Source organism: Nomascus leucogenys, chromosome 16, assembly GCF_006542625.1.
Source record: "Nomascus leucogenys isolate Asia chromosome 16, Asia_NLE_v1, whole genome shotgun sequence".
NCBI classification, from domain to species: Eukaryota; Metazoa; Chordata; class Mammalia; order Primates; family Hylobatidae; genus Nomascus; species Nomascus leucogenys.
The window spans coordinates 95,610,946-95,633,626 of NC_044396.1; the positions used below are offsets into that span (position 1 = coordinate 95,610,946).

Below are 22,681 nucleotides of genomic sequence, written 5' to 3' on the forward strand. Positions count from 1 at the left end.
CCTCGTAGAAGCCCCTCTCGGCTGCATCATACCGGGGCTTCTCCAGCCACACCTCCCGAACCAGTGCCTGCAGGCTGCCCAGCGGGGGCTGGCCATTGACCGGTGGGCTGGGCTGGTGGGCCAGGTCGGGGACGGCCACCTGCTGGCCTGTGTTGGGAGTCCCCTGCCTGCGGCTGCCCTCGGGGGCCAGCAACAGGGCCTGAGACCACTCCACGAAGGCCCGCTCAGCCTGGTCGAAGGAGGACTTGTTGACCCAGATCCCCCAGGTCACGTGGTGGCAGGCCACCTGGCTTCCGTGGGTGCAGAGACCCCAAGGGGCCAAGGCAGGAGGCCGGGCTGCCTGGGCAGCCACATCTGCCAGCTTCTGGCGGTAGGAGCTCTCTGCCTGGTCGAAAAGGGACTTGTCCAGCCACACGCGTTCGGCCGAGAGGCCCAGGAGGGCCAGGTCCGCGGGGCCCAGCCCGCTCTTGGGGGAGCACTTCCTCTTTTTCTGCAGGGGCTTCCTGCTGTCCTGGCTCTTCCTGGGATCACTCCTGCTGCCGCCGTCAGGGGCCTCTGCCTCATCAGTGTCCTCGGGGTCGTCCTGGCCGGGCCCATTCACGGCTGGCCCCTCGGCTGGCAGCTGCTGGGCGGAGGCGGCCGCCTGCGTGGCCTCGTGCTCGTAGAAGCGCCGCTCGGCCTCCTCATACTTGTGCTTGTCTTCCCACACGGTCTCCAGGGTGCAGGAGGCCTTCCCGCTCCTCATCTTCCGGACACAGCGATAAAAAGCAAGCAGAGGGCAGAGTTGCAACACAGCGGGTGGCCGCAGCCCCGTGCCCGCCCTCCCCGTGGCTGCCCTCCCCGTGCAGGGGCTGCGGATGCTCCCCAGTGGGGCTTCCATGAGATGACATTCAAGGACTTCAAGGTCAAGCCCATGTGGGGGATGTTTAGTTGTAAAGAGAAAACAGGCCAGGCGCAGCGGCTCATGCCTGTAATCTCAGCACTTTGGGAGGCCAAGTGCCGCCCAATACATGAACAATACATAATTTTTTTAGTGAATGTAAGGCCCGTGAAGTATCTGAGACATACTTATACTAAAAATTTTTCGTCATTTATCTGATATAAGCTTTAACTGGCTAACCAGCTTTCCCTGCATTTTTGCACAGGCCAGGCCTGGCCTCCCCACCCTGGTGGCTGGTGTTCCCACTCTACAGAACGGTCTCTGTGGCTGTCCTGGCCACACCACTGCCACACCCAGAGCACCCTCAAAGTTCTTACAAAAGAGGAAGCCTCGGCCGGGCGCGGTGGCTCACACCTGTAATCCCAACACTTTGGGAGGCCGAGGCGGGCGGATCACAGGGTCTGGAGACTGAGACCATCCTGGCTAACACGCTGAAACCCTGTCTCTACTAAAAATACAAAAAAAAATTAGCCAGGCCTGGTGGCAGGCACCTGTAGTCCCAGCTACTCAGGAGGCTGAGGCAGGAGAATGGCGTGAAGCTGGGAGGCAGAGCTTGCAGTGAACTGAGATGGCGCCACTGCACTCCAGCCTGGACAACAGAGGGGGGAAAAAAAAGAGGGAGCTTCCTGTGGGCCTGACTGTCCTCCCCAGGAGGGGGCCAGGTGGCTGGGCAGAGTGTGGAGTGCCCACTCATGAGGGTCACATCAATAGGAGACGCCAGGGAGGATGCTGGTGAACAGTGTGTAGAAAGGAGGGGCCAAGCCCCTGGAGCACTGAGACGGCTCCGGGCTCTCTATCAGCTGCCCCCGCCTCCCAACTGGAGTTCATACCTTTGGGTCCATCCAAGCTAAAGGGGAATCATGGGGATCTCCCAGTCCCAGGACATCAGGGCCCCCTCTAAGGTTTTGGTTCTGTGTGATGTTAAGAGGGACCATCTTGGTGGGAGGCAGGTTGTGAGGCTCCACTCCCCACTTGCTACCGTGGCCTGGGAGCCTCAGCCTCCTCCCTGGATGAGGTGTTCCCTCAAGCTCTGGGCGACCTCAGTCATCTGCTGCCCCAGTGCTGCAGCAGCCATGTGGGATCCTGCTGGGGGCACACTCTGCTCCCAGGTGTCCGGTGGGTGTCACAGAAAGGACAGGCCCAGAAGGCCAGGGGCAAATCTGCTCTTGGGATGCAGGTCAGCGCCCCAGCACGCGCTCGGCCTGCGATAGCTTCCTCCCCAGCCATGCCCAACTCCAGGCTCTGCTCCCCAAAAGCAGAAACGCCTGGGCCTAACCAACACCTAGGAGGACCCTCAAGAGGGGGCTGTGCAGCTGCCCCTCACAGACACCGCTGCTATTCTGCTGCCTCCGCAGGTGTGTCTAGTGGAGCCTGAGGGCAGACACGGTGGCCCCACGGCACGTGGCTGTGACTGGGACCACCTGCCTGGTCTGCACCCGGAGGAAGGTAGCCTTGGTCAAGAGCAGACCCTTCACACCAGTGGCTATGGGTCTACGCCCCTCTTCTAACATCCTTACCCAACAAAACCAAGGCTGGCTCCAACGCCCCCGGTGGATGCTGAGCTGTCTGCGCTCCACCCAGGCAGGGAGGACTTTTGGGAAGGCCCCCCGCACTGCACTCTGAAGCCTCTAAGTGGAACATGGAGTTCTTCGCGGGCATGTGGCCGGAATCCCTCAGTCCCAGCAACAAATTCTAACGGCACCAACGAGGAACCGGGGCCAGGAGGCCACAGGGCCCATGAAGAAGCTCCCTAGGCTCCCCTGCTCATTCCTTCCCCAGGCTGGGGCAGCACTTACCAAGGCCAGGCTGATGGGCAGAGGCAGGGGTTGCGGGTTGGGGGTGGGGTGGGAGCAAGAGCCCAGGAGACAGGGCATTGTGACATCGTGTGGTGGTATCCCCGCCAGTCTCTCTGCTCCCATGGAGCCGTGCAGGTCCCATCAGCAGTGCCACTAAGCTGGCCCCCAGTGTCAACGCCCTACCAGACTTCATTGGCCAAAGTGGCCTCAGACTATGTTCTTGGGGACTCCAGGCAGAAGCTGCCGCTCAGGGAGGGGAAGCCACTTCAAGGCTCCTACCGAAACCTGGCACTGCCGCCACTTCCCTGCAGGGAGCCGCATGTCAGGTGCTGACCTGCCAGCCCAGGCCAGGACCCCGCTCACGGCCACACAGGGTGCCCACGTGCTGCTGCCCCATCCAGAAAACCCAATTCCTCCACTTTACAGATGGGAAACTGCAGCCCCTCTGGGCAGACTGGGCCATGCACAGGTGGTGTTGGGTTCCCTCGGGTGCAGTGATGGCTGGGGGTTCCCCGGTCAAATGAAGGGGAATGGGGCACGAGGACAGGCGGGTACTTACTTTGCTTTGGCCTCCTAGGACAGCATGAAGGAAAAGCAGCAAGGTTAGAGGCAGCCAGAAAGACTAACCGGGTCAGACACAGCAGCAGGTCAGCCCACGCCGGCCGGGGCCTTTCCAGAAGCTGCTTGGCGAGGTGTGTGGAGGTGATACTGGTGAACACGGAAGCTGAGCGCCAGACAGACCCGCCACCACCACAATCCCAGGTGGCAGCTGAGTCCACATGCTCGAGGCGGCATCACTGCGTCATCCCCTGAAAGGGGAGCTCTTGGGATTACTGTTAGCTGGAGCCTAGGCAGACCCTGCAGGACAAGCAGGGACCACCACCTGAGCCAACCTTTCCCAAATCCACCCACCTGTCGTCACCGGAGCAAGGCAGCCTGAGACAAGGTAAGCCAACGCCCACGAGCATCCCCTGGAGCTGCCAAGGAGCTCCCCCAAGCCCCTCCCCGGCACTGCCCCTGTGTCCGGTCTGCTGAAGGAGGCCCGGAAGATGACAAGGACCCTCAAGGGGGAGGCAGCCCAGGGCCCACGTTGGTACAGGGCCTCTCTCTCAGCAGGAGCCACCGTCAAGACAGGGCTGGCACCCAAGGGCCCCAGCACAAGCCGCAAAGGCCTCCCAGACTCACTCTCCCACAGTGTGCACACAAAGACAGGACCTTCACCCCGTTCACTCCTCGGCTGGAGACACTAGGTGTCCTGCCCCTAATCTCACAAGAGCCACCTCATAAACCCTGTAAGCTCTGGGAAGGGCAGCTGGGCACAGCTGAAAGCCCAGTCACCAGCCCGTGTCCTGGGTGGGACTGGGCAGGAGGGGCCATCTCCTACTGCTGATCAACCCGAGAGCCCTGGCTGGGATCTGTCTTCCTTCACCAACAGGAACTCTGGCCCCAGGGCCCTGCCCACCTCTGTGCACCCCACACTGCAGCAGGGAGCACCCTGCAAGGAGGAACTTGGCACCCTGCAGGGGTCTGGTGGAGACGAGGATGCTACGGAGGCAGCTGCCCCATGGGACCAGTAAAAGGGGTCTTGGGTGGGCTTCCCCGCAGAGAGGAAGCCCTCAGGAGGCACCACAGTGAGCCATGCTGGAGACTTGGAGGCCAGGCCCATCACCTGGTGAGCCGGCCACTAACAGCGGGCAGACAGCCTCCCAGGACAGCCAGCACAGCCCCCCATACTTCTGAGCCCACCTTCTCATTTCCCCGCTTCCCGCGTTCCCAAGCACGAGAGGACTTGCCGGACCGGGCGCACCGTCTCTCCTAACACAGATCAAGTCTGAGCTTCAACGCTTGCGCCGGCGACAGGCACACCCAAGCCCCTCCCCTCTCCAGCAGGAGAGCCCGGAGCAGGACGCGACGTCTTTTTCAACTGCATCCCTACAAACGGTCAGCCCCTTCGCCCCTGCAATTTATCCAAGCTCAGGAGGAGCTCTCTAAAGAGAATACAGGGAGACAGCCGGCTGCCAGAGCCAGGCCCCAGGGGGAAATGGCCCAAGTGTCCCTACTCTGCTCCTGGAAGCAGGCCAGGCTCACCACCGACGCTCTTCCCTGAGGGGCAGACAGTGTCTGCCGAGCACCTGAGCCTCTGGCAGATGCCCAGAGTCTGACAGTGCCGTGGGGTCCTGGCTCTGGAAGGCTCCACCCAGCTAACAGGGCCTGTGACACAGGTGGCACCCAGCAAGACCCACTGCAGCGGCATGGCCCTCACAGCCTCCCCTGTCCCTGTCCTGGGAGCAGCCCCGGCAAAGACTCCTACCCGGAAGACTCCAGGTCAGGAGGGCGGGGTCCTGAGGAAGGTGAGGACATCCGGGAGAGCTGTGGCCACCAAGGTGCTGCACGGCCTGGAGGGCTCCACACACCTGGGCAAACGGAAGCCTTCTGGGAGGAGCTGGCTCCCAGGCCCTGCCCTCCACGCCACCCCATCACAGTCGCACACACACACAGGCTCCCAGATTGTCCACCCTCCACAGAGAGAAGTCAGGGAGGTGGGCAGGGGATGGGGTCAGCCACCGGCTCAACCTGTGCATGCCCACCCCTCCCAGCAGCACCCCTCTCCGGCCACCTGGCTGGCCTGAGTCTGTGGCCTGGCACTGCCTGATAGAACTTTCAGCATCTTCAGTGCCCAAAGGGCGCGACGACTAGCCCTTAAAATGAGGCTGGAGCCCAAGGAAGCGGGTCTTTAGGCAGAACCACCGCACAGCAGAGCAGCGCACAGGACAGATCAATGTCTTCCTGCCTGGAGTGAGGCCTTTGGTCTTTTTTTTTTTGAGATGGAGTCTTGCTCTGTCACCAGGCTGGAGTGCAGTGGCGCAATCTTGGCTTACTGCAACCTCCAACTCGCCGGTTCAAGCGATTCTCCTGCCTCAGCCTCCCAAGTAGCTGGGACTACAGGCACGCGCAACGACGGCCAGCTAATTTTTGTTTTTTTTTTGAGATGGAGTTTCACTCTGTCGCCCAGGCTGGAGTGCAGTGGTACGATCTCAGCTCACTGCAACTTCCGCCTCCTGGGTTCAAGCGATTCTCCTGCCTCAGCTTCCCAAGTAGCTGGGATTACAGGCATCTGCCACCACACCTGGCTAATTTTTTTTTCATATTTTTAGTAGAGATGGGGTTTCACCATGTTTGCCAGGCTGGTCTCGAACTCCTGACCTCAGGTGATCTGCCTGCCTTGGCCTCCCACAGTGCTGGGATTACAGGCGTGAGCCATGTGGCCGGCCTAATTTTTGTATTTTTAGTAGAGACAGGGTTTCACCATGTTGGCCAGGATGGTCTCGATCTGACCTCGTGATCTGCCCGCCTCGGCCTCCCAAAGTGCTGGGATCACTGGCATGAGCCACCGCACCCGGCTGCCTTTGGTCTTTTTAAGAGAAAAAAGCTCCACATTCCCACTCAGCCACTTTCCTGTCTGACCCCTGGATATTCCAGCCCTACTGGGAAACGCCAGCCTGTCCTGCATACCTCAGAGCACTCAGTGTAGCTACCCAAGCCACCCTGCCCCAGGCCAAGCCCCGCCCCAACCACGTCTTTTCTTAAATGCCACTGCAGGTCAGTTCCATGTCCAGCCCTGCTTGAGGGGCTCTGGCCAACCTGCCTGCCCGGCACAGCCCCCGTGCCTCCTGGGTGACTCCAGCACTGCACAGGCTTTCTGGAACCCCTGACAATACCCACGCCACACCTCACACGGCACCCTTGGCTGTCAGCGAGGCGGGAGAGCTGGAGACCTGTGGCAGGCTCCTACACCAGCACTTAGCATAACTCACTGCCACCAGCTTCCAACACACTGATGTCACCTTAAAACACCGGCACAGGATGATGACCCACAAATCCTCAATGCCACATTTCCTGTCCTCAGCCCCCAGAAGGCTGACATCAGTGCACGGCACAGCCCAGGTACTCTGTCCATCATCAAGCACGTGTGCCCACCTGTGCTAAACCTTGCAGCCTCACCCAGCAACCCGGGAGCAAAGCCCAGAGGGCCTAGTCCTCCAGACGGGGCGGGAGGCAGCGGGGGCTCTGCCAGCTGGGCGCTCACTCTGCCAGCACTGACTGCGTGTGAACCCTGCAGCAGCCCAGGGGAGATCCTGCTGTCTCACAGGGTTGGCACTGCGCCCAGAAAGCCTCTACAGAGGCAGGTCTAGGAGCCTGGCTGGGCCTGAGGCACGTGGTGAGAAGGCGAAGGTGAGCTTCCACTTCCTCAGAGGACACTCGAGGGCTCTTTCCACACCTGCCTAGCACCTCGGCTGCATCCCCCCACCCCCAGAACAGGGCTGGGCAAACACATGGGCTCCGGAAGTAACCAACTGCCTGCGAGCCAGCTGCTTAAGGCTCATGGGGTCAAGATGACGGGTGGTCGGAGCTGTAGAAGGAAGCTGCTCAGGTGAGATGGCCTGGCCTGCCTCCCTGGGAGGTGAGCCACAGGCAGTGTCAACTTAAGAAGCACCCCGCCCTGTCAGGCAGGGACGACCCCAAGTTTAGCTACACAGTTCTTTTGCTGACAGGCGGTCCTTCATTCTGGAAACCAATCCTGACGTCTCATCAGGTCCCCAACCCACTCCGCCCCCTTTGCCTTCTTCCTTCCACTTAAAGCCTCTGAAAGTACTACTTCTTAGCAACAGCATCCCTGCCCCCTTCAGAGACTGCCCGACCACCCTACCCAAATCAAAAGACACAAATTTTGACCCAGTCACAGTACAGGCTTATTCCTTTCCGTGCTCACTAGCGTCTAAGTTCCAAGAGTGTTGCGTCCGTGCCTATCCCCTCCGTGCTCAGCTGATGCGTGCAGTAACTGGTGCGTAATAAACACGTGGTGGACGAAGCTCTGCAGGCCAGAGCAACAGCTGGGGCAGATGTTTGGTCTCCCACGGAGACGGCGGCAAACACAGGCCTTAGGCCCCAGCACCCTGGCCGAAGGGCTTCCACGACCGGAATGCGCCGTGAGCCAGTGCTCCCGGCGCCCCCGGCCCGCGCACGCCCTCCAGGCCGGCCACGTGGCCTCGGTCGCCCCGCCCCTCTGCGCTCGCCCCAAGAGCCGCACTTGGCCCACGGCCCCTAAGCCCGCGCTGGCGCACTTGCGCTTCAGTCCCTAACGGCGCGAGCTTCTGGCGCAGCCCGGGCCGCCCGCCCTCCCGGCCCCCTGGGCGTCTCTGTCGCGCCCGACTCCTTCCGGCGGGGGCCGCGGTACTCACACGCCAGACAAGGACGCGGCGACCAAGGAGGAGGAATTGGCGGACGCGGGAAGACTGATGAAAGGGAGGGCCGCCCCGGCCGCGCACGGGAAATGAAGCACTGGGCTCTACCAAGAGCCACGGGCCAGGGGCCCGGGGGGGACGCGACCCCTGCACACGCTCCGCCTGGCCGCCAGGGCCCTCGACGCACCGTGCCCCGACACTTCAAAGGCAGAATTGCGTTGGAGATGACCGCGGAGGCCGCTCTTCCCCGGAGGAGTCTGCACAAGTGCTGGGAACGGGCGGCAGCGCGCGCAGCCCCCTGCGCTTCGCTGCCAGTGGTGTCGCCGGCGGGGCGGGGCCGGCGGCTGGCACGCGCCGAGTGACGCACGAGGCGGCCAGCGCGCAGGCGCGGGGCGGGGCCGGGCCGGGCTGGGTCAGCGCGCGTGCGCCCGCCAAGCTGCGGGACAAAGGGGAGGGACCCGCGCGGCCCCGCCCCCGAGTGCCCCGCCCCGAGCGGCTGGGCGTGTGGCTCCCGCGACCCGCGGCCCCGGTGCCCCCGCCGCCGCCATGTACCCCGCGGGCCCCCCGGCCGGCCCGGTCCCGCGCCGCGGCCGCCATCCCCTGCCCGGGCCCCCCGCGCCTGCCCCAGCCCCCGTCCCCCCTGCACGGCCGCCGCCCCCCGCGCCCGGGCCGCGGCCCCGCGTGGCCGTGAAGATGGCCTTCCGCAAGGCCTACTCCATCAAGGACAAGCTGCAGGCCATCGAGCGCGTCAAGGGCGGCGAGCGGCAGGCCAGTGTGTGCCGCGACTTCGGCGTGCCCGGCGGGACGCTGCGCGGCTGGCTCAAGGACGAGCCCAAGCTGCGCTGGTTCCTGGAGCAGCTGGGCGGTGAGGTGGGCACTCAGCGCAAGAAGATGCGGCTGGCCAACGAGGAGGAGATCGACCGCGCCGTCTACGCCTGGTTCCTGGCGCTGCGCCAGCACGGGGTGCCGCTGTCTGGCCCGCTCATCCAGGCGCAGGCCGAGGCCTTCGCGCGCCAGATCTACGGGCCCGAGTGCACCTTCAAAGCCAGCCACGGCTGGTTCTGGCGTTGGCAGAAGCGCCACGGCATCTCCAGCCAGCGCTTCTACGGCGAGGCCGGGCCCCCAGCCCCGGGCCCCGCGCCCGGCCCGCCCGTCAAGGAGGAGCCCGCGCTGCCCTCCGGCGCCGGCCCCCTGCCCGACCGCGCCCCGGCCCCGCCGCCCCCCGCCGAGGGCGGCTACGGCGACGAGCAGATCTACAACGCCAACGTCACTGGCCTCTACTGGAAGCTGCTTCCGGAGCAGGCTGCGCCCCCGGGCGCAGGGGACCCCGGGGCGGGGGGTTGTGGCCGGCGCTGGCGGGGCGACCGCGTAACGGTGCTGCTGGCCGCCAACCTGACCGGCAGCCACAAGCTGAAGCCGCTGGTCATCGGGCGGCTGCCGGACCCGCCCAGCCTGCGCCACCACAACCAGGACAAGTTCCCGGCCTCCTACCGCTACAGCCCCGACGCCTGGCTCAGCCGCCCGCTGCTGCGGGGCTGGTTCTTTGAGGAATTTGTCCCAGGCGTCAAACGCTATCTGCGCCGAAGCTGCCTGCAGCAGAAGGCCGTGCTGCTGGTGGCCCACCCGCCCTGCCCAAGCCCAGCTGCCAGTATGCCCGCCCTGGAGGACAGCGAGGATGCCCCCGTGCGGTGCAGGCCGGAGCCCCTCGGCCCCCCGGAGGAGCTGCAGACGCCGGATGGCGCTGTGCGGGTGCTGTTCCTGTCCAAAGGCAGCAGCCGGGCACACATCCCCGCACCGCTGGAGCAGGGCGTGGTGGCCGCCTTCAAGCAGCTGTACAAGCGCGAGCTGCTGCGGCTGGCTGTGTCCTGCGCCAGCGGCTCCCCGCTGGACTTCATGCGCAGCTTCATGCTCAAGGACATGCTCTACCTGGCCGGCCTCTCCTGGGACCTGGTGCAGGCGGGCAGCATTGAGCGCTGCTGGCTGCTTGGCCTGCGGGCCGCCTTCGAGCCCCGGCCGGGCGAGGACAATGCTGGGCAGCCGGCCCAGGCTGAGGAAGCCGCCGAGCACAGCAGGGTGCTCAGCGACCTCACTCACCTGGCAGCTCTGGCCTACAAGTGCCTGGCTCCCGAGGAGGTTGCGGAGTGGCTACACCTGGACGATGATGGGGGTCCGCCCGAGGGCTGCAGGGAGGAGGTGGGCCCAGCCCTGCCCCCTGCAGCCCCTCCGGCCCCAGCCAGCCTGCCCTCTGCCATTGGGGGCGGAGAGGAGGAGGAGGAGGCCACCGAGTATGGAGGGACCTCAGTGCCGACTGCCGGGGAGGCCGTGCGGGGGCTAGAGACAGCTCTGCGGTGGCTGGAGAGCCAGGACCCCAGAGAGGTGGGGCCACTGAGGCTGGTGCAGTTGCGCTCACTCATCAGCATGGCCCGGAGGCTGGGGGGCATCGGGCATACCCCAGCAGGCCCCTATGACGGTGTGTGACCGGGCCAGCCCAGTGACCTTTCTCCTGCTGCACTTGGAGGGAGGGGACACACACAGTCTCCCATCTCTCCTCCCCTCCCCCTGGGGTGGCCCACCCCATGGGTACAGGGGGTTCCAGGAATCCAAATCCAGCATGGCTTGGAGGAGCTCTGTTGGTGAGAGGTCGCCCTGCCTCACTGGCACCCTGGGGGCACAGCTGGAAGAGAGGCCCGGCCCATGCTCCTCTCAGGGCAGGCACATATTCGGGGCATACAAGGCACAGCGCCTGTTCGAACAGGTGGCTGTGTTCCCTCTCTGGCCCCCGTGGGGTCGGGCCTCTGCCCCTGCACCAGTCACATGCACTGGACCAGGGCCGACACTCCTGTCTGCTACCGAGCCCTGGTGCTATGTGGCCCTGGAGCCACAGCGCAATCATCTCAGTGGCAAAGCACACCACTTGGTTCTATTTTTTTTAACACATTAAATCTGTTTTTAAAGATACTCTTCAGAGGGGCGGTGAGAACAGGTGCCGGGTGGGCTGGTCTCGGGCTGCCCTGCGGTTTCTCTGGAGGTCAGAGGCCCGAGGTACTGGAGCATCACTGTGGAGTGGGGAGGGGTGGAGCCCTGTATTTGGGGCTTCCTTAGGTTCTGGGTGCAGCAGGGAGGTGTAGAGTTCCGTTTCCTAGGATTTTTAGTTTTCCCTAAGAAAACTGGTCTGAACAGATCTCTTATTCCTTGGGATTGGCAGCTGCCTGGATTTGGGCCCTGGTGACTTGGCCAGTGGCAGGAGAGTTTCCCCTGCTTCATCAGCCACAGACCATTTTGTCCAGTCCCAGGGCCCGGAGCCACCCGACTTACCTGGAAGCAGGCCCTGGCACTGAGCCCTCGGGGCAATATGCAGTGCCACCCTCTGTGGGCTCTTCTCCCCGCCCTCAGACTTTTCTGCCTCTCCTGGGACTGCCAAGGATGTGGCTGACAAGCTGCTCCTGGGAGGCCTAGTTTGAAAGGAGGAAAGGGCCCAAGGGCTTGTCCAACGCTGGTTCTGTTCTGCTCTGGCCAGGTCTAGACCTAGAGTCCTTCTGGTTGGACTGGGCCGGGGATGCCCATGCCTTCCCGGGTAGGGTGGGAACTGCCTTTGCAGAGATGTTGCCCAAGCTGGTGTGAGGGGCAGGGAGCTGGCCTGCTTGCCTCCAGGTGTTGGCCCCTCGTCCCCACCTGCCCCTAGTGTCCTCCTAGCAGAGGGAACCTTGAAAACCCGGAGTTGTGGAGTGCAGGGGTAGGCTGGAGGCCTGCACAGGGAAGGGAAGGGCTGTGCACCAGCTTGGCAGTGGGGCAGCTGGAGGGAGTGTCCCCCAAAAGTGACTTTTATACAGGTCCAGGAACAAACAGTTCCTTGGAACTGCCCCCAAGTGAAGAAATATATACATATATATGTATATATCTATATCTCAAAATCTGAGCGCTCAGGGAGGGTGTGGAAAATGTGGGAAGAAGAAAGACTCCCTGAGCAGAGCTCAGGGCAGCAGCTCCAGGCACACCTGCTGAGCCCATCAGGCCACCACCACCTGCAGGAAGAGCCTCCGGCCTGAACTGCTGGGGATGGGCTGCAGAAAGCCTGAGAAATTTGGGCCAGCACCTTCCCAGGGGCCCAGGCCCCCAAGGCAGGGACACCACCTCTGCTCTGCGAGGCCCGCCTCCAGGGCTCTGAGGAAGAGCTGACTTCATGGCCGCGGTGCCAGTGAGGGCTGCACAGCCGGGCCTTGTCTGCAGTCTGGGCACCCCTGGCGCTGCCCTTCAGCCCAGCTACTCATTGCCGCTGCATCTTTGGTGAGGCTTTCATCTCCAGCCTTTTTTCCCATCTCAGCCCTTTTGTTGGCCGGGGTCCCAGGAGCCTGGCGTTGGTGCTGGCGGGCCCGCTCCTCTCATCAGGGTGGCTGTGGCCTGTCCCCCAGTCCCTGGATGGTCACTTTCTATAAGCAAGGCAGCACTAATTTTTGCTGTAAGAAAAAAGAGGCCGGGCACGGTGGCTCACATCTGTCATCCCAGCACTTCGGGAGGCTGAGGCGGGTGGATCACCTGAGGTCGGGAGTTCGAGACCAGCCTGGCCAACATGGTGAAAACCCCGTCTCTACTAAAAATACAAAAATTAGCTGGGCGTGATGGCAGGTGCCTGTAACCCCAGCTACTCAGGAGGCTGAGGCATGAGAAATGCCCGAAGCCAGAAGGCAGAGATTGCAGTGAGCTGAGATCACACCACTGCACTCCAGCCTGCGCGATAGAGCGAGACTCTGTCTCAAAAAAAAAAAAAAAAAGGCAGGTGCAAGCTGGTGGGGACGTTAGGAGCCTGTCAAGAGTGGGTCTGCCTGCTGGCATTTACTAGACGGGGAATACCCCCTAAAGAGGGCCTAAAAAGCATCTTCTCCCTAGCATGGGGTGTGCTGGCACACGGTGCTGTGCGACAGAGGCTTGGCCGCTGGGCCCCGCTGTTGAGAAGGCTGCTCTGCTCATGCTGGCCCTGTGGGCAGTGCCAGCCATGGATCCCCTGAGACCCTGGGCTGGAACCTGGGGCCCCGTCCCAGCCCTACCTGCAGCTCACTAACCCTCTCTGGGTTCTGCTCAGTGTCTGAAGTGATGGAAAAACCCCAGGGTTGGTGGCTGTAGTGGACCCCGGAGGTGGTGGAACCCTTTGGGAGGCTAAGTGTTCTTTCCCAAAGCTGCGCGGGTGCCATTGCCTGCCAGGCCCTGGCTGTGGTGACAGACGCGGGCCAGGGTGAGGCTGCATCTGCTTCCTCTAACAGCCATGGCTGCCTGCAGGGCCTGGCGTCTTGCTCTGGCAGATTCTGCACATTCCCTGCAGGCACAGGGGTGGGCAGGGGTGCCTGTGGCCTCTGAGGTGCAGCCAGCTGTCCTCAGCTCAGATGGCCACCAAGAGGCCCCAGCTCCTGTTCACTGCACTTCCAGTTGGTGACCCCTGTGTCCGCATCATTGTCAGAGTTCTTGGGCTTGGGGGGGGCTGGAGAAGGGAAGGTGGTGAGGAGGGAAAGATGAGTGCAGGTTTTGTTGAAACCACCCGACCCGCGTTTTCAGAGGGATGAGGCCACTGCCTTGGCCCAGGGACCTGCAGGCTTGGGGGACCCCCTGGATGTCCAGAGCTGAGGATGAAACATCACAGTGTGGTAGGAAAGGAAGGAGAGCACCCCCAGACTGGGGGGTGGTCCTGCAGAGACCCCAACCCCTTAGCCACCTAGTTGAGACACCCATGGGGAGCAGCCCCAACAGCATGTCGGAGTCCCTGGGCTTGCGGGGTCTTGCTCTGTTGAGGGCCCTTCCTCTAACTGGCGAGCTTGTTTACAGCTGAGCTTGCCTGGTCAGATGGGCCCAGTGGCTTTATCTAATAAAGGCTGGACATGTCCACTTCATGAGCATCCCTGTTTTGAAGTCTTATTTTTAAACTCTTGATCCACTGGTTGGATCAGGAATACCCCCTGGATTAACAGCTGGGGCACAGCGCATAAAAGTGGAACATTGGTTAAAGAAGATACCGTAATCATATCCATTGCTTTCTATCTTGAAGAACAGTTTTTGCCTGGCAGTAGAAGGCACAGGGGAGGCCTGGCTGACCACGACGCTCCCTGCCGTGCCCTGAGAACCTGGGCCTGTGTCTTTGTCACAGGCCTCACCAGCTGGCCCAGGAGTGGCTGGCTTGGGCTCTCCACCTCCCGAGCTGAGCTCACCTAGTGCCCAGGGCTTGTCAGAGGTCCCAGGGGTAGACAGGCGTTGGTTCAAAGTCAGTGATTTCTCCTTGCAGATGGGCTCAGTGTGAATGCAGGTGGCTGTCAGAAGGGCTGTCCACCTTCAGGGGGCCGCCTGCACCAGACCCCAGGCTCCAGACCTGCCCAGGCTTGGCACACAGTCCCCTGGGGTGACAGCGTGCAGGGGAAACTGCAATTCCATGCCCTACAAAGCCCCCAGGTGATGTGGAGGCCTGTAGCAGGCACGGGGAGACCTCTGCTGTCCACAGTGCCTGCACCTCCGTCGCCCGACACCTGTCCTTGACCAAGGTTCCAGGCCTCAACTTATGGGGCAGGCATTGGACCTTTTTTTTTTCCCCCAAGAGAGTCTTACTGTCACCCAGGCTGGAGTGCAGTGGCATGATCTTGGCTCTCTGCAACCTCCGCCTCCTGGATTCAAGCAATTCTCCTGCCTTAGTCTCCCAAGTAGCTGGGATTACAGGCATGCGCCACCACATCCAGCTAATTTTGTATTTTTAGTAGAGATGGAGTTTCTCCGTGTTGGTCAGGTTGGTCTCGAACTCCTGACCTTGTGATCTGCCCGCCTCGGGCTCCCAAAGTGCTGGGATTACAGACGTAAGCCACTGCGCCCAGCCCAGAACTTGGTTTTATCCACCTCTGGTGAAACATGAGCTCACTTGGTGCTCTCCAGGCTCTTTATTCCCATCTCCTTAGGCTGACCCTGAAAAGTGCCAGGGCCAGGCTTGGACCAAGCAGTGGACTGAGTCAGCCTGCCCTGGGAACCGGCGGGGGAGGGAGCTTACGGACGGGCTAGGTTCGGGGGAGTAGGAGAGAGCAGGAGGAGGGCAGCAGTCTGTGGCCGCAGAGGCAGCTGAGCATGAGAGATGGAGCGTGCTGCTGTCCTGCAGGTGCCCTTAGCCCTGTTTTGCACTGGGGGATTGATCTGCCCAGGCACACAGGGAGATGCCACAGCAGGACCCGCTGCCCAGCCTCGCTGAGGGCATGCTCCCACCTCAGCTCCAGAGGCTGTTGGGTGGAAGCCGAGAGCTGCAGCAATTGGGGCCAGCGTGGGACTGGAGGCCCAGGTGAATCTTGTGGGGCAGGGGACGGAGCTGAGGCTGTCTGGCCTGGGCCCTCCCAACCCAAAGGCCCTAGAACCCTAGCCTTCAATCCTGGGGGTTTGCTTCTCCCCTAAGTCCTGGCTTTCCTGACCTGCTGTCCGTTAGGGACAGGTGGAGGGGCCAAGTCTTGCTGTCAGAGGCCAGTGTGGTGGTGCCAGAGCCACAAGGCCTTCCAGGACCCCTGACCTAGGCGAGGGGCAGGAGGGCCCAGAGCCACCTGGCCACTTGCCAGGAGCTTAGGATAGGAAGGAAAGAGGCAGCCTGTATCTAAACTAAAGCCAGGGGTCTGCATTTGTCCTGGCTGGCCAGGGCCACCCTCCCAGACCTCAAGCTGCCCCACCTACCACTGCCCACCTGGTGACACCCCAGCACTGCTGCAGACCTGGCCCAGCAGTTCCTCCTTAGCAGGGGATGAGCACGCCCACCACAGCCACCCTCTTCTCCAGGCTGCAGGGCAGGCTCCAGCTCCCCATGGGGGCCCCACCACAGCAGGCCAGGGCCCCTGGCTTTACTGCAGGGGAGAGGGTCTCTTGTGCAGACCCCACATGGCTCGTGCCCCCTAGAGCTGAGATGAGGCAGCTGGCCTGGCTGTAGCTGCATGGAGCCACCTGGAAAGCCAAAGGCAAGCCCAGGCTCCAGACCAGGCATTGGGCCAGCCGTGCCTGTTACCGTAAGTTCTGTTCATGGCTTCGACCAACAGCCCAACCATGCGGGCAACTGACCAAGACGCCATCTCTTGGGCCCCTCAGAACCAATGTCGCAGCGAGGTGGGCTCACTGCAGCAAGGGGCAGAGCCATCACCACAGTGCCTTCTGCTCACTGGGGAGGGAGGAGTGTCCCCACTGGTCGGGGCTCCCCCGCCTGCTGGAACCTCTCAAGTCCTGCCTCCTGCATTTCCCTGTGCAGGGGGAGAAGGAGTGGTAGGAGACCCTCACGCAGGAGGGAGGGAGCCGCAGTCTTCAGGGGAAGGGGCACAGGGAGAGGCAGGGGCACAAAGGCAGGAAAGGATGGCCAGAGCCCAGCCTACTTTCTGCTGAGCTCCTTGGCCCGGCAGGTGGCTGCCTCCACGGCGCTCATGGTGGCTGCTCGCAGCCCGCCCTGCTCCAGGGCGTGCAGCCCGTAGATGGTGGTGCCACCCGGGGTGCACACGTCTGAGCGCAGCTGGGCTGGGTGTTGGCCCTCGTGCAGCAGCATCTTGGCCGTCCCCTGAGGAGAGCGTTAGGGCCTGGTGACTGCGGGAGGTGGCGTGGTCCCCACTGTGCGGCCTGCCCTCGTTGCATCCCCCAACCTTGGCCCCAGCTTCTCGAGCCTGCTGTTTCCCTGCTCACTGGAAGTGGTACAGGCTTGGGCCTTCCCGATGTTCCCCAGGGGACACCCTCACTCACAAGCAGGGTCTGGGCAGCGATGCGGTGGGCCAGGCTGCTGGGCATGCCCATCTTGACGGCTCCTTCGGCCAGGGCCTCGGAGAATGCACACACCTGTAGCAACGGCATGGTGGTGGGGGGGATAGGTGTCAAAGTCTGGGGGCTCAGACCTTCAGGAACAAGGCCCAGAGCAGTAGCCATGGATGGCCAGAACCAAGGCCTGAGCCCAAGGGTCTGCAAAGGGGCTGGCCTCAAAGATCCCCAAGGCGGTGAAGTCCTGGGGACAAGCAGAGCTCCCAGTGGGCCTGGGGACCAACCATGCAGGCCTCAAGGTTGGACTCTGAGGGCAGAGGCTGTCAGACGGACTTGGGTGGGCCCCTCTTTGCCGAGGGTGGGGTGGGAGATGGACGAGGCAATACTCACGAAGGCCACGCCACTGCCACTGAGGCCAGTGTGGATGTCGACGTAGGCTTCAGGCACCTCCTCACACCGCCCACAGGCCTCAAGCAGATGCTGCAGGAGCTTGGTCTCGCTGCTCCCCACGTGGCGGCCCCGCGCCATCACTATGGCCCCTTCCTGGACCACACAGGGCAGGTTGGGCAAGACCCGCAGCACCCGTGTGTTTGGGGGCAGCAGCTGGCCAGAGAGAGGTCAGAATCAGGGAGTCTATAGGACTGGGCCTTGCTGGGTCCACATCAGCTCGCGGTGGGCTCCAGCGTCTGCCTCCCAGGTACAGCACCAGGAGGGAACCCTAAACCCAGCCACTTGATGCAGGTGGACCAGTCGGCCACCTCTCAGGCTCTCTGGGGGGCTGCCTGCCACCCAAGCCTGGCCAGCAGAGCCTATACTGGGACCGAGGCCTTAGCCCAAGAGACACTCACCTCCTCCAGGGTGCTCAGAGACACCCCAGCAGCCACGGACACCAAGATGTGTTCAGTGGTGACCACAGGAGCCACCTCTGCCAGGACAGCTGGCAGGACATGGGGCTTGGTGGCAAAGATGACGAGCAGGCAGCTCTGCAGCACCTCCTGGTTGGAGTGTGTGGTCCGGCAACCCAGAGCCTGCGCCAGGGACACCAGGACCAAGCCTCAGGGCCTGTGTGAGCGGCGCACCCTCTCCACCACAGCCCTTCCTGCTGGATGCCACACATTCCCATGGTCCCAGGGCCTCTCCCATTGCAAGTGTCTAGACTACCCTGACTTCTCCAGTGCCCAAGACTCACCCAGACTAGCCCTACTCCTCACAGGCCGTCCTGATCTCAGCGCCTCCCGAAGTCCTGAGCCCTCCATTCCCAGTGAATGTCCGTGACCACCACCCAGCATGCAAACACACACATGCACATGCACGCACTCATGAGCACGCATTCATATACACACACGCAGACACATGCACTCACGAGCATACATACACACGTACACATGCATGCACTCATGAGCACAAACACACGTGCACACACATACACACACACGCACTCACGAGCACACACATGCACACACACCCACTCATGAGCATGCACTCATGTGTACACGCACGCACTCATACACGTGCACATTCACTCATATACACATCTGCACACGCACGAGCACATATGTGCACACGCATGCACTCACGGCCACACACGTGCACATGCATGCACTCATGAGCATGCATTCATACACACACATGCACTGACATGCACACACCACACACGTCCACACGCACGCACGTGCAAACGCACATATGAGCACGCACTCACATATACACGTGCACACACATAGCCTCACATATACACACGTGCATATGCACGCACTCACGAGCATGCACTCACACACGCATACACACACACAAACACTTTGCTTTGGCCCTCCTCAACCTTACTTTCCTCCTGGCCTCTAATCTCCCTTTCCCCAGCCCAGACCAGCCAGTCTGCAAACTTCAGCTAAATAAACCACCCATCCCTGGCTCTGGTAAGTGTTTTAGCGGGACAGGAGCCAAGAGCTATCCTGGGCTCCTGAGGGTATGAAGAACCTGCGCTCTATGCTCACTTGGAAGTGACATAGGTTCCTGTCTGTTGGTGCACTCGCCAGTATGTGCTGAGCTTCCACTTTTCCTGGAAAGAAAGGAAAAGGAAGAGGGGTTGGTGAGGGGGTCGGATAGGATGGCAGTGAGAGGAGAGGGAGGAGCTCACTTGGCCTCTCAGGCTCAGCCACGCCTGGCCCATCCTGGGCCTCCTCCTGGCCTCAGGAACCCAAAGCGGGATGCACCATTCACTGGGCCCAGGCAATCGGATCCATTGATTCTACCTGGCAGTCAACGCCCCTGAATGCTGCTGGGTATGGAGGCCAGGAGCTTACCTCGTTGGTGAGGACACAGATCCCTGGGGCCTCTGCCTCTAGAGAAGGGGAGGCTGCCTGGAGCAGAAGAGGCAGTACCTCTGGAGGAACACCAGGCCTTGGGGCAGTGTGGTGGGTACAAAGGCAGTTGATTGGCTACGGAAGGCCCAATCGGGGCCCAGGTTCTTCGGGAGGGAGAGTCGGTGTTGGGATGTCCAAGAGGCTAAATGCCTACTTGGTAGAAATTATCTGCTTTTGTCGCGTACAGGGGTGGAGAGATTGGGTTCGATTTTTGTAAGGTTGAACAGGAAGACAGAAGTGTACACCACAACCTGAACACAGCAGTTAATCACGACAGTGGCAGCCACACACACCAGTACTAGGCTCAACACTAGACATTTATGTCTCATTTAACCTGTACAGCTCTGGGAGGCATGTGGTACTGCCGGGTTTCACAGGTAAAAGTCCTGAGACTCATAGTAAGCTATTTCTCGATTGATCTTGACTCTTCTGGTCCCTGAAGTATGGCTGAAGGCAGAGCCAAGAGTCACCCAGCTCTCCCTATCCACAACCTGCAGAGAGGCTTCTAAATGCCTGGAGAAGTATATGGTCGCATAAATATCCCGGGTATAAAGCAGTGTGTGTCAACAGGGGATGATTTTGCCTGTCTCCTCCCCCCACCCAGGGGACATTCGGCAGTGTCTGGAGGCATTTTTGGCTGTCACAACGTGGGGGTGCTACTGGCACAGGATGGATGGTCTGGCCCAGGTGTCCCTAGAGCCAAGGTGTCTGGGGGAGAAGCCCTGCTGCTCCCCAAGAGTGGGGCTGGCGCGCAAAGAGAAAATCAGAGGCTGGAAGAGGTGACCCTGGCCAACGCCACGCGGCCAGGAAGCCGGCCAAGGAAGCGGCACCTAGCCACGTGTAACTCAAATCTTCCCGCAGCCACGTCAAAAAAGTAAGAGGAAACAGGCGTGGCCCCGGCTGCGCCCAGCGAAGGGGAGACCCGGGTGGCTGGGCCCGCGCCCCCGGCCCCACTCTCGCCACAGGACACCTCCCACGGAGCTGCTCCCACGCCAGACCGCAGGCCCAGCCCCGCGCCGCCCCACCTGCTCTGATGAGGCCCTGCGCGATGGCCCCCGCCATGCGGCCCGCGCCCACGAAGCCCACGCGCCGCGGAGCCGGCCCAGCAGCCGCCATCTTGTTGCTCCGGACGCCGCTGCGCTCACCGCCCATCCACAGGCCGCGCCCCGCCCACAGATCTAGGCCCCCCCCCACCCGCCCTCCAATAGGACACTCCTCCCCGCCCCCGCCCTCGCCGATTGGTTACTGGGACCGCACGCTCCGGCCGGCTTTTTGTCCGCACTCTACAGATTCGCAACGCACGGGGACCCCGCCTCTCGCTGCTTATTGGCCCGAAAAGGCTATGCCGCCCCTCACTGCTCATTGGCTGAGAGAAACCGGGGCGGGGCCAGGGGGGGCGGGGTCGGCGGGGTACTCGCGCTCGGAGAGGCCGGAGGAGCGGGGAGGGGTCGCGGTCGCGCGTGCGAGGAGCAGATCTTGGTTTTCCGGAGGGGAGGGGTAGTGAAGCGGGTTGCGGGGCTGGTCCAGAGCGTGCGGTCACTGAGGCCCCGCCGACCACAGATGGTGGAGCTGCAGGGAAGAACGAGGGGCGGAGGCCCAGGTCACCAAGAGCAGGCCGGGGCCAGGAGCCTGAGACCGACAGGGAGGGGACAGTCGGGGAGGGGGGGGTACTCGTCGTTTTAAATGACACAAGGAAAATAAGGCTTGAAGATCTGAGTGCGGTTTTGTTTTCATCATCCAATCTAAAGCTGCATGTTACATATGTTATTTTCTGCTGAAGCCTTTGACATTTTGTTTTTTTTTGAGACGGAGTCTCGCTCTGTCGCCCAGGCTGGAGTGCAGTGGCGCGATCTCGGCTCACTGCAAACTCCGCCTCCTGGGTTCACGCCATTCTCCTGCCTCAGCCTCCCCAGTAGCTGGGCCTACAGGCGCAAGCCACCACACCCGGCTAATTTTTTTGTATTTTTAGTAGAGACGGGGTTTCACCGTGTTAGCCAGGATGGTCTCAATCTCCTGACCTCGTGATCCGCCCTCCTTGGCCTCCCAAAGTGATGGGATTACAGGCGTGAGCCACCGCGCCCGGCCAAGCCGTTGACATTTTCTAAGCTCTTCAGTAATGAAATCCTCTCATTGATTCAACATTTACTGTGCAGCTGCATGCAGCCCTGGGCCCTGCTCTGGGCCTGGGCAAGACCACCCCACAGCAGCAGACAGGACAGGCTGGACCCCACCCTGCAGCCCTGCTTGGTGGCAGTGTAGACAGACTACAGTCAGCACACACGCGGGACAGTGTGTCAAGGCTCTGAAGCAAATGACGTGGAGAGGGATAGAAAGCCACCAGGAGGCTGCTTCGGCCACCGCAGCCAAGAAACGTGGGTGGTGAACACTTTGCACTAGCACACAGTGTCAGCAGCTGTCTCTCCTGCCACCTCGGATCCTCCCAGCCGCTTCCCACACAGACTCCCTGGATTTTCTCCCAGGCCCCCTGGGCCAGTGATGGCTCGGGACCAAGGCTGTGGGGAGGTGAGAGGGGCCGGAGGCATCCAGTGCCATGCCATCATACATAAGGACAAAGCTCATCATAAACAAGTGGACTGAGGTGAGGTGAAGGAGGGTTGTTGGCTGACTGCCCAGGGCCACAGTGGGTAAAAGAAAGCCCAGGGGCCCAGCCCCGTTCAGCTTCTCCATCCCATGCCGGGCCGGGCCGGGCTTCTGAGCATCAGTTGGGAGCCCTCAGCTGACCTGGACACCCAGCCAGCCATGGCTGGGTGTCCAGGGCACCTCTCTGCTCTTGGCTGGGCTTCTTCCCACTGTTTGTCACCTGGCGGATCCAAGCGGCCACACAGGCGCCACCCTCTCCAGGAGGCCTTTCCTGAACCCCCACATGGGCAGAGCCTTTATCCAAAAGGGCTGGTGCCAGGGGATACACTGTGAACGAGGCCTACCCACCTCCTGGAGCTCCAGGTCCTGGGGTGTCGGCGTGAGGGGTAGGGGTGGAGGCGGGGCTCCCAGAAGTGTCCAAATAATCCCAGTAGGGCAGGGATGCTCTCAGAGGCGCTGTGAAGGTGCCATCAGGGAAGGTGTTTTGGAGGCTGGGCCACCTCAGCTGAGGCCTAAAAGGTGGGGAGGCCTTGACCCAAGAGGGGGCCAGTCTCAGGGGAGGCCTGGAGGACACCTTGGCTTGCTAGACACAAAGGGGCAGTGACAGATGAGGTGAGCGGTTGGCTGGGTGCAAGACACACAGGTCTGGACTCAGTGCCGGGACAGGGAGGACACACCACTGCTGCCCAAATGAATAAAGAAGTGAAGCAGCAGCAGGCCCTACCTGCAGCCAGAAGGCATTGTGTGCGTGAAGACGGCACAGGGCGCCCAGGAGAGGGACCCTGAGAAGAGGCGGGCCCAGAGTTGGGCCAGGAACCAGGGAGGGTATCTGGGTCCTGAGCGTGGTGGACCAGAGGGTTCTGGCCTAGGGACTCCCTCTGTGTGAGGCGCTGAGAAAGGGGGCGACGGGCAAGTTGGGGCCTGGAGCCCAGTGCTCCTGGTCCATACCCCAGCGCCACCCTGCCTGGCTGAGGCACTGGCCTGGGAACCATTCTGGACTTTGCTGTCTCCCCT

General features: G+C 61.9%; 3 protein-coding genes across 4 annotated transcripts; 1 reads left to right on the top strand and 2 right to left on the bottom strand.

Annotated features, from left to right (window-relative positions):
• Nucleotide 1: 1 nt before the first annotated feature.
• Nucleotides 2-8,296, bottom strand: EEF1D (eukaryotic translation elongation factor 1 delta; the record flags this gene model as incomplete). Its single annotated transcript, XM_012507167.2, has 3 exons — nt 7,977-8,296; nt 3,296-3,309; nt 2-745 (listed from the first exon to the last, which is right to left on the bottom strand). A coding segment is annotated over exon 3 (744 nt), but the record flags the coding sequence as incomplete, so codon positions are not given.
• A 141-nt stretch (nt 8,297-8,437) lies between these two features.
• TIGD5 (tigger transposable element derived 5) lies at nt 8,438-13,861 on the top strand. The gene has a single exon (XM_030794925.1). It carries the CDS (start codon nt 8,526-8,528, stop codon nt 10,455-10,457), a length of 1,932 nt encoding a protein of 643 aa, XP_030650785.1. The 5' UTR covers nt 8,438-8,525; the 3' UTR covers nt 10,458-13,861.
• A 1,000-nt stretch (nt 13,862-14,861) lies between these two features.
• On the bottom strand, nt 14,862-20,242 carry PYCR3 (pyrroline-5-carboxylate reductase 3). Of its 2 annotated transcripts, none has more exons than XM_003280763.3 (6): nt 20,092-20,242; nt 18,698-18,762; nt 17,555-17,734; nt 17,097-17,309; nt 16,695-16,787; nt 14,862-16,515 (listed from the first exon to the last, which is right to left on the bottom strand). In XM_003280763.3, the coding sequence occupies exons 1-6, from the start codon at nt 20,216-20,218 to the stop codon at nt 16,333-16,335; spliced, it is 861 nt and encodes a 286-aa protein (XP_003280811.2). In that variant the 5' UTR covers nt 20,219-20,242; the 3' UTR covers nt 14,862-16,332. The 2 variants fall into 2 exon arrangements, with proteins under 2 accessions (XP_003280811.2, XP_004090869.2); XM_004090821.3 differs by having other exon boundaries at nt 17,097-17,249; nt 20,092-20,229.
• Between the last annotated feature and the right edge of the window lie 2,439 nt (nt 20,243-22,681).